This window comes from Cibotium barometz, chromosome 10, assembly GCF_041138505.1.
Source record: "Cibotium barometz isolate CiBa-2024 chromosome 10, ASM4113850v1, whole genome shotgun sequence".
Taxonomy (NCBI): domain Eukaryota; kingdom Viridiplantae; phylum Streptophyta; class Polypodiopsida; order Cyatheales; family Cibotiaceae; genus Cibotium; species Cibotium barometz.
In genome coordinates, this window is record NC_141055.1 from 18,220,021 (window position 1) to 18,239,695 (window position 19,675).

General features: G+C 38.2%; 1 protein-coding gene across 4 annotated transcripts; it reads left to right on the forward strand.

Moving 5' to 3' along the window:
* The first annotated feature begins 8,828 nt into the window (after positions 1–8,828).
* LOC147634620 (uncharacterized) lies at positions 8,829–14,715 on the forward strand. 4 transcript variants are annotated; one of them, XM_086803750.1, is made up of 6 exons: positions 8,829–9,117; positions 9,367–9,512; positions 9,634–9,771; positions 10,915–11,403; positions 13,763–14,178; positions 14,308–14,715. In XM_086803750.1, the coding sequence occupies exons 4-5, from the start codon at positions 10,965–10,967 to the stop codon at positions 14,170–14,172; spliced, it is 849 nt and encodes a 282-aa protein (XP_086659876.1). In that variant the 5' UTR covers positions 8,829–9,117; positions 9,367–9,512; positions 9,634–9,771; positions 10,915–10,964; the 3' UTR covers positions 14,173–14,178; positions 14,308–14,715. The 4 variants fall into 4 exon arrangements, with proteins under 4 accessions (XP_086659876.1, XP_086659879.1, XP_086659878.1 ...); XM_086803753.1 differs by having other exon boundaries at positions 14,378–14,715; XM_086803752.1 differs by lacking the exon at positions 9,634–9,771.
* The last annotated feature ends 4,960 nt before the right edge of the window (positions 14,716–19,675 follow it).

Here is a 19,675-nt window from a genome sequence, read left to right on the forward strand (position 1 = left end):
AGCTTATTCATAAGATCTTATGATTTCAATCTTATGTGCAAGAGCTTATATATTAGCTCTTACACATAAGATCTTATACATTAGCTCTTCTTATTTCAATCTTATGTATAAGATCTTATATATTAACTCTTATGACTTCTTATGTGTAAAAAATTATACATTAGCTCTTGCATTACGCATTATATATTATGCATTAGCTTTAATGCATTAACACATAAGATCTTATGCGTAAAAGCTCTTGTGCATAATGCATGAGCTCTTATGCATTGATCATTAGAGGTGGAGCTTATGCATAAGCTCTTGTGCATTAGCAATAGAACCTATGTGCATAGTCTCTATGGCATTAACAAGTAGAAGCTTATAGATATACCTCTATGTATCACCTTATATATATCTTTGCACGTATCTCTTATGCATCACCTTATATATATAGTTCTACACACATATCTTATGCATGCTCTATACATATAGAGCATGCAGAAGAGATCTTTTTCTATGTAGCTTATACATAATGATCTCTATGCATTAAAGTTGTATGCATAGAGATCACTATGTATAAGCTACATACAAAATCTTTATGCATAATCTACATGTAAAAAAGATTTATGGATAGAGCTCATCGCCATAAGAAGTACAATTCACCTAGCTATCTAGATGTAGAACCATGTATTTAATGCATATATGGTTTGGGTACCACTAATTTCGTTTTATGCCTTTTCTTTTTTTTATGTTTTTGTGTAGCAAGCATGATTGGATTGTCTTGGACACATGCATCATGGGCTTCCCTTATCCCGTGTGAGCACTCCAAATAGGTATGCTTCCACCACTACCCTACCCCTATTTACATTCTTTAACACTAGTTTGGCAGTAGGACATAAAAGTATCCAGGGACATATTTATGTCCTCACTACTAACCAACTTTATGGAATTATTTGGAACACATGAATAGTGAAAATCAAAGGTTTCCTTTTTTCATATCATCAAGTACACAGTGAAGGAAAATAGGGATTTTTTGGAATCACATTGGTTACCTCTAGGCTTTTCAATTCCATAAGAATTTATAGCCCAAATTACAGTCGTAATGTAGAGCCATTTGCACTATGTTTGGATTAAAGGCTTTAATTAGATAATTTCTCATTACTTTTTAAAGTTTTTAGATTTTCATTGCTTCATAAACATATATATATATATATATGGTATAATGCAATCCATCTTAGGCTCAAAAATCAATTAAAAATCCAAAATTTAGGTCTTAAAGATATTTAGTTGTCTCAAAAAAATTTAACTTTGAGGATTTTTATAGCTAATCAAAGAATCATAGACTAGGACCAAATCTTGCACACATGTTCTGTATAATGTTATGCTTTGCTGGTGTATTTTGTGAGTGCCACACACATACACCTATCCTTTTAGGCACTTTGTTTTAGATGAAAGTTCACAAAATTTGAACCATATTCATTAATATAGAATAAGAGACTACTTCAAGCATTTTTAAACATCTCATATGGCTTTAAGTGGAGTATCTAGTTATTTTATAAAATAATAAACACTATTTTCATAAGTTTCTTAGTGCTTGATCCAAATACAAGCAAGGGTATCTATACATTGTTTTATTATCAATGTAGTTTTGAAAGTTGAGACCATCACCTTGTTTTCTAACTAAATTGAAATGCTTAGATACATACTCTTGACCGATTACTTTAGTGGATACATTGATTTATTAGTATAACTAAAGTAAATCATACTACAAGCTCGCACTATTGTCATATTTTAGGTGTCAAAGACTCAACAACTAAAAAGAGATTCTAAGAAGGAAATTTAATTAAATTAATTATTAATGCAAAAGAAATTGTCATGAAAAAACTCTCTTATCTCTTAAATACCAGGTAAGTTTTAGGAGAAATTTATAATGAATCCAAACTTTGATTATAAATTGATGGTTATACACCCACCCATGTGCTCTAAGTAACAAATTGATGGTTGTGCACCCATTTGTATGCTCTAGGTAACAATTTTATGGTGATCTAGATAGATTTTGAATAGAAGATGTCTTTCTTGAACATGATTAAAACTCGATGATGAACAAAGTCTGCCAAAATAGTCTATATACTATAATGTGTAGGGTCAACATGGACGTAGGTCAGCCCTATATAATATAGTGTCCATGGTCCATGGATGTAGGTCAATCATGTCACCCAACCCATGACTTGGTCCAAAATGACCAATCGACCATAAATTATCTGACTGTTACCATATTAAACTTTGCACAGAGACTTCCTACAATTCTCACGACCATGAATCCTCAAATGGATCCCACAACCCAATAACAACGTGTCCTCAATTTGTTATCCTGTTTTGTTGTCCAACACTCACAAATGTGGTCATATAGCGTGCATAAGCATGCATCCACTTGGTAGAGTACCAAGTCTAGATAAGTAATATCCTGACGATGTGGCCACATTGTGCCATCATCCAATATATAAACTAGAAATTATCGGCTACTCACTGGTCACAATGACCATTCCTCATATAGGGGTCCTTACAAAATAGAGGGCATCCGACTTGCAGTGACAACACGAGGGAGGAAATTTCTTTTTAAAAATAATAGGGATACATATAAAATGGGTGTGGGGCTTCATTTGGCATATTACTCTATTTAGTATTCTCACAAAAGGCTCTCACGATGGTTTCAATCACTAACCCAATAAAAATTAGTCGATAGAAATTCTTGGAAGAACTTTTATCCTTATAGCTAATATAAATAGTTGGGGTTTATTTTTTTGAATTATTTTATGATTCACAAAATTTAGAAACTCTACTACAAGATCTTTAGCCATCAACAATCAATTTCGATGGTACTCGCGTCATCGAAAAATAACTATCGAAACGATCATCGAAATAGCCTTCTAAATACAAGTCAAAAATGCGTCGATGATAACGTCTATGTACAGGTTGATAAAGTGTTTTGTTTTTTTTTGGTATATGATGTTATATCTCATCATCGCCTCTATCATCCTCAACTAGATCCATGGCTCCAAGTACATCTATTTCTAGAAAGACCTCTCCATCTGCATCTTCATCAATGTGTGGAGCCTTGTTTGTTGTAGGATTAGAAGAGGTAGTTCATCTATATCGTCCTCTTCTATTTCTGGCAGTGGAGGTGATGTGTTGAAAGCTATTCTTCTATTTCTTCTTCGAATTCCAGATTAGCTGTTGTGTTTGATTCTGGTCTAAGTTCTAGTTGTTCAATTACTATACCTTCATTTGACCCTTCTTCTAGTTGTTCAACTAGATCAATATCTACTTCTCGTGCTTCTTAAGTGGGTTCCTCAACCTCTACTCATCTGATATTTTCATATCTTCAAATATTTGTTTACTGTGTGGATCAATTTGGATTACAAACAACCACCTATGATCTCTTGGGTTTGCCTTTGAAGATGACCTTATCACAATGCTCTGGTAGCACAAATGTGTCCCTTTGGTCTATCCATATCTTTGTGGAGCCTACTTGAACAAATATGCTCTTATCTCTGCGCATGGTTGCTTCTGGTCCTTGAGTGAACACCATGAACCACTTCACATTAAAAATGAACATAGAAAACTTTCTGAACCCAACCTTGATAATCTCTTGTATCGTTCCATAGTAATCAAGCATGCCAACTTCAGTGTTCATGTCACTTGCACTTGAAAAATTTTCTTGCATGAAATTGGCCTTGACATTGCAATCAAATGTTATTCTCTTCTTGTCTATTCGTTCCACTCGAAAGTGATGACCATGGTAAAGTGGTAGATGGGCAAGCCTACGTAGCTCTTGCTTCTCTTAAGAAGCATGCTCCACACATCATTCGATGTCATCTACTTCTTTCTTGCACCGTCTCCACATCATGATTGTCTACTTTGTGGCTTATGTCTTGTAGGGAATCTATCATGTCGTCCATGTCATGCTCTAGAACTTGCTTCCACATGATCGATTGGTTCATTGTTGTCTAGGAATACATTGAGGCCACTAATTAGAGGTTGTAAACGCTCCACTAAATGAATGAAATTTGAAACGTTCATAGCATTCATGGGTTCCATGTATATTGAATACGTATGCAAATGTGGGTTTAAATGCGGGGGCCTCTTTTATATTTCATACATGGCCTAGTCAGTACATTCTAATTTTAAATGGGAAGGTGTCGAACCGCCAAAAAGTTTCAACTTTTGATTAAGAATTTTCATGTTGAAATATAGCAGGGGGTCGAAATAAACATCAAAATAAGTGTCAAAAAACAACAAAAGTGTTTTTGGTGCTTTTTTGACTATTGTTTCGATCCTTATTTCGACTCTGGGGATTTTTAAGAGTGAGCTAGGTCACTTATCCGTGTTTTCTCATTTTTGCAGGTTTGGGAGAAGTGGCTTATTTGCAAGGTTTTTTCTCCTCTCTGCACCTCCCCCCATCCCTTAGGAATTAACCTAAGCTCTTCCCCTTGTTCTTGCTTCCGATTTTGTGCGTGTGTGGTGTGTGTGCGTGTGTGTGTGCTCTTTCAAAATTTCTAACATGCCTTGTTTTGTTTATTTTGTAGGCTCACAAGTTCTCCTTGGTCTCTCATGCTGCAAGTCCTCCCCTAAGACTCGAGCTAGTAGTAGGTAGTCCTTCCCATTTTCCCTTGCTTTTTATTTTGTGTGTGTGTGTGTGTGATTTCATTATTTTGCTAATATGTCTTGTTTGTGTTTGTTTTGGAGGGTTTTGCTAATATGTCTTGTTTAATGTGTTTGTTTTGGAGGGCTTTCATTGATTTTGTCTTGCAAGCTCAAGCTCTCTCTTGGTCTCTCCCGCTCAAGCCCTCCCTCGAGACTCCAATTAGCTTACAATCACTCCAGTAAGTGTCCTAAATGCGTCATCTCGGTTTTCTCTAATGCATCTTCTTGTTTTTGATGTTGCCCCTCAATGTGGGCTTTGGGTAGGTGGTAGAGTCATGGTGTAATCATGGGCATGATGATGCCCCATGCTTATGCCATGCAAACCCTAAAATCTAAACATTGGCACCCTTGCATAATCATGGGCATAATTGCCTTTATTCATGTGTGTGTAGACCATGGATTGCATAGCAAATGACACACCCACATACAACCCCAATATCTCCCCTGCGCCTACTCCACAAGCATTCTCCCCCAATGAGTTTTTCAATTTCATCTCCCAATGAGCCCGGAGAAAAGGTTTATGGCTCAAGCCTACTTTGGGGGAAGGGCTGGCACTTTTGCACAACCATCACAACCATAAGTCATGCCAATGGACACTCCATGATAAGTTACACAACCCCCCCCAACAGATCGCTCGACTAAATCCAGTTGTAGAGAAGATGGGATCGCTCATTGAGTTATTCATGGTGGCTCCACAAACTCTTCTACCCCTCTGAGCGAGCACCCACCCATTTCTAGTTGTGAGGGGACACCACGCTCACACTCATCCCAATGCTTCAACACAAACCCCTCTACCCCCAATCCGGCTCATAAAACCAATAATGAGTAGTGGATGGAAATGTGGTCCTGAATGATGTCACCAACAAGATGAAGACTTGAATCCGTGATTTATGCCATATAGTCTTCAACAATGACTTTATGAATACATGGCATAAAATTGATCACGCAAAGAAGGACCTCATCGTCAATCAAATTAGGAGTGACTTTAGGCTAGTCCAAGGCAGTCAGGAAGTCCATCCTAGGTGGATCAAAGATCACATGGTGGATATCATGAAGCACTAGCACAATGACGTCACACTCAGGGTGAAGATAAGGGGAGAGATGCCTTGGTATTATCACCAAGAAATTTGAGACAAGGAGTGCAGGAAGCAAAATGAAAACCCCCGTAGGTTTAAGTAGTAGTAGGAGGTTGCAGGTAAGTGGATGTTACGAAGGAAAGGTATGCCTTAAATCTTGATGTATGCCCTCCTCGACCAACTTGAGCAAGAGGGTGTCAACGTCAATTGGACACATGCGATCGATCTAGTAAGCACTCTCTTGCTAAAGTTGCCAATTTTAATTTCAGCACATACTACATGCTGATTTCGATGGTTATTTCGGTGCTTATTTCAGGGGTTCTTTTGACGAATTGACACCGATGCATTTCTCGATGTGAATTTTGATGCTTTCGGGGTTTTTTACGCGTTTATTTTCGTCGAAAAAAATGTTGAAAATAGGCCCGTTTGTAATAGTGAAATGATTGTAGATATATTGAAGCATTTGCATAAATGCTAAATCCATTGGTTCAATGAAGCAATTTGTCATCCCTTCTTGGAGAATTCACTCTAAAGCAACCAACACAACCACCACACCTTCCCCCACCCCCCGGTCAAAAAAAGGGTGGTCACTTTATACAAATGTACTATATATCAGGCGAGTTAAATGGTATGATGTTATACAATCATGCGTCATATAGTGTATACTACTGTATACACTATATATATGTATATACCCCTTGTATACACTCAAGTGCATTGGGAACCTGACCATAGCAGTTATCTCTCCCTCACACTACACTTGTGACGAGAGAGAGAGAGAGAGAGAGAGAGAGAGAGAGAGAGAGCGTGGTACTTCATAGAGATAGAGGCTATCTTATCAAAGGATTAGAGAGAGCTTGCCCAATGAAAGAAACCCGATGTGTGCGTGCGTGTGTGTGTGCGTGCGTGTGTGTGTGTGTGAGAGAGAGAGAGAGAGAGAGGGTAGCGACACATGAAGAAGGTAAAATTTCATACTAAATAGAATAAGATTTAAGGTTTTTCTTTAAAAAATAGAATATATAGAAGCATTACTTTACAAAGGGAAGCATCCAAAACCATCATCTTCTCACAAAGGCCCATGCAACCTATTTTTTGCTTGTATTTTAAATGTTTATTCATGTATTGGAATTTTTTCTAACTCAAGTTTTATTTTAAATCCAAAATGGAAGAACAATCTTTTTTTTTTTTAATTACTCTCGTTTGTGACGTGCATCGATGGACAAGAAACACTTTTTATTTGGTATGATTTGATTAGAGAAAAAGAGTTGTGTGGTGCCTTTTTTTTGACATCTATTTGAGAACAAACTACATTAGACCCGCCAGAAAGATAAGTCATGGATGACTTTTGATCGGCAGCCCATGAGAAGGAGTTGACATCCCTCCCATTGGGCAAGATAGGTGACTTCAACCAATAAAGTTATTTCCTTTAACACAAAAACCCTTTAAACATCCTCTTCTTTTTCCTTTGGTATTGATAACCCTTTTCCTTCCGAAAGTTACCAAATCGGAGTCTTCTTCGGGTGACCATGCCCTAATGATGCCAGGTAGGTGTGAGTAAAAGCCATAGACATAGACGACATGGTGGCTACTTGTCTGCCTAGAAAACTGAATGGACTTTCTTTCTCACACATTTTCCCCTTTCTTTTTGAGGTGATAGTCGTCTCTCTCTCTCTCTCTCTCTCTCTCTCTCTCTCTCTTCGCCTTGCTTTTTCTTTTAAACTCGAGACACGGCGGAGTGGGCTTTCTACTTAGACTCATTCTCCTACACGAGATTAAACCAAGTTACGATTGAAAGATGTCAGGAATCAAGACCCTGTGTCGATCCAGGCAGGGTTTCCTTAAGCCCAAAAAAAACCATTTCAGAATTGAAAACCTCAAATGTTTCCTCCCCCTCCCGTGCTTCTTGCATTGGGAAGTAAGGACTGGTATATTAAACACATTCCATGACCTTGTACTTGATTTACCCCCACCACAACCTTGTATTGTTTTTTATTTTTTTTTAAAATTCCATAGCCAGCCAGCCTCCAGGCCGTGGACGATTCTGTGCTGCAGGTTTCCGATCTGGCTTTCGTCATGGCTCTTACATGCGGACATCAGTGATATGCCTCTGCACTCTCTCTCATGATGTCGTGTTGCTGATCCCAATTTTCCAGATAGTTTTCTTGTCAACATAAACCCATTTTGTGTAAATTAATTTAATACACGTAATAGTTTAAAAGTATATAAATACATATATACATAAATTCACAGAACACCTGCAAACTATATACAGTGTGGACCAAGATTTTCCTTCTTACCTGTAACAATTTATCTCAAAGAAAAATCTATTATATTTTAGCTATACTATTCTGCTCCAAAATGTGCAACTTTTAAAAAAGAAAGAGTCTTATTAAAGTTTTAAGCCATATATGTAGATAAAAATGTTTTCTGCATTTCAATTTCTTACAGAAAAACGGAGTTTAATGAAGCTTCGGTCAATGCAGTGTGCTTACGTAATGGCCATTGGGAAAACGAGACCTGCACGGATGCCAGTGTGTCGCCTATTTTTTAAATTTTAATATATAATTTTTTATTGTACTGAAGTTTTTTTTTTGGAAAGATCACACGAATTACGTGTATATCTAGGTAGCGTCATTCGTACGTTAATTTGACGCGCTGGATAGCTGACGTGGAATAGACGTGCTAAAGTTGCTAAAAAGGGAGTTTAATTATATATATATATATATTTGGAGATAAGTTGAATTGCCTACAAAATGTGAGGCGATAATTAATCTTTTTTTTGGGTGGTAAGAGGATTATATATTATAAAGGCTGCCATTTACAAAAAGGTCTCTTTTTTGGAACAATATATAAATACATATTGTTCCAAAAAAAGATTATATATTATAAAATATTGAAGGCGCTAATCTATATTTTACATATAGGGTTCTTATCTTATCTTAATAATAATAATCTATAATTTTCGTAATCTATATTTTAGATAATATGCTTCTAAATCGGGCAGCACCGCTTGTAGGCCATGGAAGCCCTAAAAAAGCTATCAATTGCTTTTTTTCCTCTCTTTAGGGTAGGGAGGAGGCGAGGGAGGATTATAACACACTGTGGCGCGCACAAGCAACAGAGACACAGAGTGTGAGATGGAGTAGGGCTCGCCGCACCCGTAGCACATAACCGCAGACAGCAGCCCTAATTTCATGGCATCACCGAAGGCTTTGGAAGACCTTATATTACTCTTCCTTGAAATTTTATCATAAGGGTATCATATATTCTGTTGCCCCCTGTTCTAACAATTCAAACTTAGGGCATAGCCAGCAGATGGTTAGATTAAAGCAACGCCAGGTGGTGCTTGTATGTGCTGGTGAGTGATAAATAATTCCTTCCCTTACGCTTCACCCTTTCTTATTATACCCTTTCGGACAGCTTAACCTTATGTTTAATTGCGACAGCTTAATTGCAGCACCTATATATACTTGTTCCATTAATTATCATACTAAGCTAGGCGCTGCTTGCTTTTTTGCTCCTACTTTATGCCAGTGTGATATGACACAGTTACTAAGTGAGTTATAATCATGTTGAACCACCCTTAACCAACGCACACCAACCACAGGTTGCAGTGAGCCGATCAGATCGAGATCTTACATCCTCTTTCCTGTTCACCTGCACCTTTCGTAGCTGCCGCAGCGACAAGGAATCATAAACTTTCTTGTCCTTGGGCCATTTTTTTCTCTCGACCCCACTTTTTCCCAATACCAGGTACGCCTAATTATGCTCGCATTATGCTTAATTACTCCCTCGTTATGCTTATTAGGTTATGATTGTGCTTATTATTCAGACGCTAATCATGGTTAGGGTTGTAATTCTTCTTTAAATATAGATCAATTCCAGACGTTTACAAGCTACCCTACATCGGTAAGAAAAGGTCCAGATACTCTTATTATTTCGCCCTGCTGATGATGCAATACCGACAATTTCTTGCAACAGTTTGAGATCCAGCGTCCAAAAACAACTGTGGGTACGCTATATGACCATTCCCTTCTATAAGTGATTTCTTCGACAATTAGCGTCGTAGGTTCCTGCAACAGTATGGACCTTAATACTTACTAGATCGTGGAGATATCATATGCTCATTGGGTCATGCCTTCCATCATTCATAGAGCTATGGGTATTCATAATGGTGGTCAGGTGAGCAACACATGAAGCCCATCGTTCATGGTGCAATAAGTGCGCTTACCCTAATTATCCTTCACGAAAAGAACCGATCGCAAACCCTAATTATAATTATCTTTTCGTAAGCCCTCCGGATAACTAGCAACAATCTGGAGAACTTGTTTAATCTCATTGTTTAGTGGTGGTCTAAGGCATAACTAGGATACATTAAACATCAAAAGATGCACAACAATATAGGTGAATTGGAGGGTTTTCTTTCTGGTAAACTAGGTGAATCCATCTAAGTTAGTTTTTGCGTATTGTGGAAGTGTAAAGTTTCTGAGTGATTTTACGGATATATGTGATAAATCTACGTATGAGTTAAGGTCACACCACATTAATAAAATGTGTTGAATGTGAGGAGATTGTAGGGCTGATCAGTTGTGTGAGCTGATAAGCATGATAATTGTGGAGTAACGATCTAATGTATGCGAGTTGATAGTATAAGGACTTGAAAATGGTAGGTCGAGTGATCTCGAATGTTTGCGCGTTGCTTTGTGGGAGTTTCTTTGAATGATAGGTCGGTTGAGGTAAGTAAGCACTAAGGTCACATGGCTTTTATGTTTAATTATACGATGCAAGCATCTACCTGATGAGCACCTATGTCGCATGGCAAGTATGTATTTTCATGTGTTAAGTATATCTAGTCAAGGCGTTACGAGACTCATTTAGGCCTTGATTGTTGCATGGCAACTATGTAGGTTGAATATCAAAGTAATTGCAACATGTGGTTTCTTTCTTATGGGTGTGTGATCAAAGGATTGTGTGTGAATGCATGTAGTTTGGATGAATTGGACGGCTAAAGGGATTAAATTAGATGGAGGGGCAATTGTAATGGAGTGTGTGTGCGTGTGTATATGAGAGAGAGAGAGAGAGAGAGAGAGAGAGAGAGAGATTTGATTCGTGGTAAGTGGTGGTGGACGTTACTGATGATATTTTTTGGATGTAGGTGATACATATTTATAGTACTACCATTGTAGCAGAGTATTGTTTGGTGGTATGGCATCCCCATCGGGGTCATCACCGTGTGCCGCATGCAAGTTCCTTCGACGAAAGTGCACAGCGGAGTGTGTGTTTGCACCCTATTTTCCACCGGACCAGCCGCACAAGTTTGCAAGCGTGCATAAGATCTTTGGGGCAAGCAACATTACCAAGCTCCTCAACGACTTGCCTCCACACCAGCGTGAGGACGCCGTCAACTCGCTCGCCTACGAGGCAGATGCACGCGTGAAAGACCCTGTTTATGGTTGCGTGGGTGCCATCTCCTTGCTCCAACGCCAGATCACCCACCTCCAGCACCAACTCGCCCTCGTCCACTCCGACCTTGCTCGCCTCACCTCCGAGGTCACGACCACCCAGGCCATCATAGGTCCCTCTTTGCATCCCTCTTTGCTCAATCCCATGCCCATCTCCGCCATGCAACCTCAACAACATGCAGGCTAGTACTCTCTCTCTCTCTCTCTCTCTCTCTCTCTCTCTCTCTCTCTCTCTCTCATACACACAAGTTTCTTCATTCATTTTGTTAATTTGGCATTTCTTGCATTCGATTCACTTCCTTTCAACTAATGTTGAAATTTTACAAAAAGGAAATGCTAGTTATACCATAGATCATAACTATAGAGAACTCCTAGATAATCCATAGAGTAAGCCTTCATGGAGAGTATTATTGCTTTCGCAAGCGAGGGAATTTACTATTATTATTGCCATGTTTGCTCGGTGTTGATTCACATGTAAGACCTCGTGGGCGGGTACACCATATTATTGTTTTGTGTAGTAGTGACTAACTTGGGGCTAGTCATAGAGCTCATTAGATGTCATAACATATAATTGTTCCCTTGATTAATGTTATCCACATGTTAATTTATGCATCACCAACCCATACATTTCCTTTTTTCATAGCTATGGATGGGTAGCAAAGAAGGTTTACACTCATGAATTGATTTACCACTATCGATTGTAATGGGTTGTGAGCCCGGTGGGAGTTTCTCTCCCTCATTCGTCATTTTCGATAGTTTGAGCCTCAAGAATTGAGGCCTCTCACAAAAGACTCAATTATTTATTAATGTTTGATGTAACAAAACACAATAGCAAAAGCAAGCAGGATCTTCACAATACAAATCATTGAATTGCATAAGGAAGTGGAGAGTAAACAATGGTACTGCTTACAAACTTACAAAGCATTGAATTCCACAAAGAAGTGGAGAGTAAACAATGGTACTGCTTACAAACTTACAAATTGATGACTTTTCGCCCACCCATGTTCTCCGAGTAAGGAGCTGAATGATGGCAATCTAGACAAACTCTGGATGGAGGTTGTCTTGCTTACAAGAGCATGGAACTCGATGATGAAGAAAGGGTGCCAAACTAGTCTATATATATTACGTAGGGTCGCACTGTTCATAGGTCAGCCACGCATCGGCCAACCCATGACAAATCGATTTACATCATCATCATTAGACTACAAGAAAGTCTAGTAAGAATTTAGCGCTACTCCTAGATCCATCTGAGGCCGTATAAACCGGCAAACAGACCTTGCCACTTGAGAATAGTGTCTTCTTGGTTTGTTGTCGAGCGCTTACTACAATGAACTTGCAACGTTTTTATTTTTAAATTGTAAATTTCATTTCTCAACGTTGAAAATCTAAGGCATTTTAGTTACGTTTTAGCTCAAAAATCTACAAATTCTAAAAAACCTTCAAGGCACCAGTGTATTGAGCTCCTTCTATGGAATGTAACTCTTTTCATTGGTAAGAGTCCATCCATTCCTATTGAGGGCATAAAATTGCAACCCTTATCTTGGACTTTTACAATGTACCTTGGCCTTCAAGTAGTCAACAAAATATACTATGTAACTTTTTTTTGAATCTTGATTTTCAAAGGTGGGTTTCTTTTGAAAGTTAAAATGGTAACCTTTTGCAAGTTTCAATTTCGATTTCTATTAAAAATCATGTATGAGATTCTTGTCTTAAAATTGTTCATTAGAATATTATGGGAGTAGAATAGACAAGTTTTCTTTGTTTTTCGAGCCGAGGTCAGAGACGAGCGGCCTCGTTCAGAGACTCGAACAGAGAAACGTTTTTTTCAATAGCTTGGTCATCCCCAGCCACAAAGACGGTTTCACTACTTGCGTTCCCTACTCCATCAATATACCATGATCTTAAAAGACCAAGGAAGGATAGGAGCGCCACACACACACAAACACGTGTGTGTATATATATATATATACACACACACATGCATACATACATTTGTGTGTTTGTGTATACATACATTTGTGTGTATATATATATATGTGTGTGTGTGTATATATATATATACACACACACATATATTCGATACATTTGTGTGTTTGTGTATACATACGTGCATATGCACATGTATGTGTATGCACGTATGTATGTATACACACATGCATACATTTATATAGATATATATGTATGCATACATGTCACAACATATGTACATGCAAACACTGCATATACACACATGTACATACATACATACACACACACACATACATATATATTCACACACGGGCCGCACAGATTATATAAATCCATACACACATACTGTGGATATATATATACACCCGGGCCGCACAGATTATATAAATCCATACACATACTGTGGAGTTAATTAAAAATTCATCGTTGACTTTAACTGAACATTATGTATTTTTTGGGGGTTCAAAACACGAGCGTTTACAAATTTGTGGTGCTAAACTCTATTTTTTATTTAGTTATTAACGTCGTAATCTTTGTGTGTGTATGTGTATGTGTGTTTGCATGGCTGTGCAGGCCAATGTTCGTCGACGTTGGGGATGGGAATGGGTCTAGCTGGCCAGCTACCACCCAACTCATTAGTACAGTCCATAGCTACAGATGAGATGATGGCGGCGGCCAGCGTACCAGCGAGGGAGCAGATGATCTCCATGAGAGATTACCAAGCAAGGGCCCAGATGCTAGCCAGAGATGCTCAGTTCGCAGAGCTACAAAGAGAGACCCAGCTAACAAGAGAGCAGCTCATAGAGCACCTCACCAGAGCTGGGGGCGGCTCCTTCGAGGCTGGCCTTGCCGCATTTGGGATGGGCGGGGGACCTAATATTCATGCCGGCAGCCTTCTTGGCCCCCCCAACTACCCCCCTAGGTCTGGAAGTGCAAGTACTGGAGGAGGTGGCATGAGCATGAGTCATCTTTCCCCACCATGAAAAAAAGTAATTCGTCGGTGCTCTCATGCATTGGCCCTTCTCTTTTTTCTTCTTTTTTCTTTTTGGAGGAATTATGTGTTGAGTTTTCCTTTTTATCACCTTTATCTTAACAAAATATTTTTTTAACTTTTTCAGGGCAACACAAAAACCCCTTGAAGTTTTAGCTAGCTTGACCTCATTTTTATTACACTGCTCTACTCTTCAGGTAGGCCACATCCAATGTTACCAATTTTGCCATAGCTTTGACAAGTGCGAATCACGTTGATGTTGAAAAGGTGACATCCAACGAGGTTTCTTTTCAAAGGGAAAATTCACATGTGCTTTTTGAGACCTAAAGTCATCAGGTATGTTTGTGTCTAAGGAGGCTTTCTTGTAGTCTTAGCAATTATTTTGCAATATTTAAGCCCTCCTCTTGCTTCACATGCAAATGTCAAATTTAGCAAAGTTAGCATTGTAAAGAACATCTAGAATGTTGATGAGGCCTTGTAATCATGCTTGGAATGAGACATTCATGAGCATAATTTTGTAGGGGTATTAAAATCATGCTTGGAACGAGTCATGGGCCATAGTTTTTGAATGTTACTAATTTGCCATGGTTTTGGCATGCAAGTTGATGTTGAAAAGGTGACAATCAACGAGGTTACTTTTCAAGGGAAAAGTTCACGTGTACTTTTTAGAGACTTGAAGTTATGATCATGTATGTTTGGTGTCGAAGGAGGAGCTCTTGTAGTCTGTGATTGTTTTGAAATAAGGTTTGGGTCAATTTTTGCTTCAAAATCAATAGTCAATAGTTAATGTTGTAAGGGACATTGCAAATGTTGGTTAAGACTAACTTGTAATCATGCTTGGAATGAGAGAGTCACAAGATTAATTTTGTAAGAGTATTGAAAGCATTAGTATCAAGTACTTGAGTGTTTGGAAACCTAGAAGTCAACATTTTGAGCAATGCAATCCCCAATTAATTAATGGTATTGAGACCAACGAAGGGTTAGCATGGATTGAATATTAAGTGTGTGGAAATCTAGAAGTGAACGTTTTGAGCAATGGTATTGAGCCCAACCAAGCCATACCATGGATTGAAATGGCAACTAGTTAGGACATCAATCTAGGCTTATGGACAACTTGTTTTGTTGATCTTATGTCCCTTTTATAGAAACAATTCTTCTTGGTACTGTCAGTTGATCAGCTACATATGTTTAACAATCCTAAACCTTGGACTTGCTGTTTCATAAGGTCCTATCTTCTACTTGTTTCCTTGTAGGAACGCAATTGTACTAAGCCACAACTGTTCTATGCCCTTTTACAATTATATTGTGTAGTGTTAGTGTTTGTTTCATTCAAAAATGCATGCTTTAATAATTAATAGATTTTTTTTCAAAATATTCCCTTTTTTGTGGAAGCATAATTACTTTATTTATGGTACATCATATACAAAGTGCACATTTCTTTATTTTTAATCATGATTCATGCCGAGGCATTGAAGTGTTTCTTTTGCAAACAACTCTACCTCATACATTTTGTCTCTTGTATATTCAAGCCAATATATACAGTGCTTGTTGCAAAGTTCACTTTTAAAAAAATCAATGGTCTTTAGCTAGTCTCTATCCTCCCTCTCTCACTCTCTCCTTATCTCTCTTTGCTAACTCTCTCTATCCTCTCTCTCTCTCTCTATATCGTTCTCCTTACTATCTCTATCCTTCTCTCTCTTGCAAGAGAGAGAGAGAGAGAGGGAGAGGCCGTGGCCTTAAGTGAGGGGAGGGCCCGACGACATCGCCCTTAGTGAGGGAGCCCTCCCCTCACTTAAGGCCATTGCCCCCCTCTCCCTCAAGAGAAAGAGAGAGAGGGAGGCGGTGGCCTTAAGTGAGGGGAGAGCCCCCTCACTAAGGGTGATGTCACCCTCTCTCTCTTTCTCTTGAGGGAGAGGGGGGCAATGGCCTTAAGTGAGGGGAGGGCTCCCTCACTAAGGGCGATGTCGTCCTTAGTGAGGGGGCCCTCCCCTCATTTAAGGCCACTGCCCCCCTCTCCCTCTCCCTCTCCCTCTCTCTCTATCGTGACGGTTGTAAAATTTTTGTTTATGGGAAATAGTATAAACTAATTAACGATGATTTCTTGTAATATTTAGCAATGCGACCAACTACCATGACCAACTTAACACTTGAACTATTCTATAATTTTGAAAACTACCATGACCAACTTACGATTTCAAATTAAATAACAAAATGTTATCTTAGTTGTCACATGCATTATGTAATTATGGCCTGCATGAGATTCAAGTATATAGAGTTTTGTTTTTTGCAGCAGCAGGGCTAAAGACGCAACTTAGTTTAATACAAAACTTTTACTGATTGGAATCCAATGTTTTTTTAGGGAGCTTTATTCAATAAAGAAACCCTCTAACTTAGTTAAGATTTTTTTTTTGTAGGGACCTTTATTCAATAAAGAAACCCCCTACCTTAGTTAAGGCTTTGTTTACAAGGAAAAATACGAACTAACTTTCTAGTTCTATTAGCTAATCAAGACTTAAGCACCTTTGAAACTCCATGCATAGTTTTAATTTCAACATTTAAGTTTTGCATAAGTGGATCACCTTATGTCCCTATCATAGACCTTATAGTGTCTACCTATTCATTCATGCAGGTACTTGTTGCCACGCTTAAACAAGTGACTTAAAGCAATACATATTGTGGCTTTTTTTGTTGGATTTATTTATTTATTCGACTAGTATATTCCTCCCCCTTTGCAAAGAAAAGTTTTAACATTTATGAACTATAATATGGTTTTATTAATTATTTTAATGATGGTATATGCTTAGCCTTGAAAGTATGTTTTCCTTGTGTGCTTGAAAATTTCTATTTGTGGAAAAGCTTAAGGCAACGTTTATCATGAATGCCCTACCCACTAAACTTACATGTTGATTACAACTAATAGTCTTGGAAGTGTTAATTTTGGCACTCGTAAGTCTACTTCTTCCCACCTTTGATACTACCATTGAAGTAGTGGAAAATATAGAATAAGAACGTTGGTAGTTATTTGAAATGGTTGAAAATGTTTGTCATTCTTTGATACAAGACACAATTAGAAAATCTTTTTGCACCATGATTCATTTTTGAATTTTTTGTTTATTTTTGTTTTGTGTTAGAGGGTTGAAGGATGGTAAAGCATGGTTAGATGGCATGCTTTTAAAACTAAACACATAGTACTCAAATAACAATATGTTTAGACTTATTTACTAAGGGTGTAATTTTTTAAAAAACAATGTAATCTTGAAACCAACAAGCACTTTTCAATAGTGGAATAGTTCTAAAAAAAGCTCCAAATAGGAACTTGCTTTATCACCCAAATAGTGTTATGTTTGGGAAACCTTACCATGCTTCCACCCCAGATTGGATGTGATCAAAATGGTTCTTTGTGATCAAGATCATAGTGGTTTCATCGTGGTGAAATTTGTAGGTGAAAAATAATAGTTCTCTCTCTCTCTCTCTCTCTCTCTCTCTCTCTCTCTCTCTCTCTCTCTCTCTCTCTCTCTCTCTCTCTGTTTAAAACTAAAATGATGATGCTTCCAAATGTTGCATAGAGGGTCCCAAAATCTTGGTAACATATGTAAAACCTATTATAAGTGCTACTAGAGTTTCATAGAAGACACTGTTGAGAAATGTGGTGCCAAAGAGCACAAGGAAAATATGGAGTGAGTGTGAAATCCACATCACCAAGTGAGAATTATCCCACATGGAAGAGAAAGGTCACGTTGTACTCTCCTCATATAAAAGGAGGACATTTCAAACAATGAAATACAAGCACAATATCTCAAGTCTTTTTATGAGTACATGTTTCCATCATGTAACCTAACTAAACTTGAGTCTAAACCTTAATTTGCACACACTCATGATGAGTTTTCTTCATTTCTATCCACCTTATATTAGTGTTGTCATTAGTGTAGGATTAGTTTATGATTAGGTAAATGCCTTGTTATTAGGAAGTTGTTTAGGAGAGCTCGATCCATGATTCTCAACATGGTATCAGAGCTTGCTTATAGCTCTCCATTAGGTGCACACTAGTTTGCAATTCACTAATTTGCTCACTAATCACTATTCTACTCTCATCATAGCCACCCACACTTCTCAAGCTCATCATTGCTCCCTTCACTCATCAAGTTGCATTGTCCACTACCATCTATTTATCTTCAATTAACTCCCCACCAAGCTCTCACAAGAGTAGAGTCTACAAAGTTCATAAGGTCTTCTTTTATAAAGCTTTCTCATGATAGGAAACTTCCTGCTAATTGCAAAAGTGCACACCATTTCTATTACTAGCAAGCTATCAAGCAAATTTGCAACCGCTACATTGGAGCTAGAGTTGGTTGAACTCTTCGTAGGTGAGGTCCGTAAAGAGGTTGAGCATCCACCAGTACTTACTGGTCCAATTCAAAAGCTTCCTGGTCTCGATGTAGTGCAGGTTCACCTTGAACACCGGAAGTGCTCTTACACAGTTGTAGACATGCAAATTTGCAAGTAACTTGTCATCACAGTATCTAGAAGCTAGATTCAAGCAAGCTACTAACCACACACAGTGAAACGTCGCACAATATTACAGACCTCATCATCATTGTACATAGGGGAATGTAGAAAGTAAAGTCAAACAAGACTTTGTAACCAACATCCAACCACCTTGAGTAGCCAAAAGATTTGGCACCAAGGGGGGGTGTTGAGAAATGTGGTGCCAAAGAGAACAAGGAAAATATGGAGTGAGTGTGAGAATCCACATCACCACAAGTGAGAATTATCCCACATGCAAGAGAAAGGCCATGTTGTACTCTCCTCATATAAAAGGAGGACATTTCAAACAATGAAATACACGCACAACATCTCAAGTCTTTTTATGAGTACATGTTTCCGTCATGTAACCTAATTGAACTTGAGTCTAAACATTAATTTGCACACACTCATGATGAGTTTTCTTCATTTCTATCCACCTTAGATTAGTGTTGTCATTAGTGTAGGATTAGTTTATGATTACGTAAATGCCTAGTTATTAAGAACTTGTTTCGGAGAGCTCTATCCATGATTCTCAACAGACACCCATAGTTATAACTAAGGATTCCAATAACCTATTATTTTTTAGTGCTACTAGAGTTCCAGAGAAGACACCCCTAGCTATAACTAAGGTTTCTAATATTGGAAAGGCTGATTGAAAGTAATATCAAGCAGTGTCATAGAAGACACCCATAGTTATAACTAAGGATTCCAATAACCTATTATTTTTCAGTGCTACTAGAGTTCCAGAGAAGCCACCCCTAGCTATAACTAAGGTTTCCAATATTGAAAAGGCTGATTGAAAGTAATATCAAGGGGTGTCATAGAAGACACCCATAGTTATAACTAAGGATTCCAATAACCTAATATTTTTCAGTGCTACTAGAGTTCCAGAGAAGGCACCCCTAGCTATAACCAAGATTTCCAATATTGAAAAGGATGATTGAAAGTAATATCAAGGGGTTTGAGGTAAG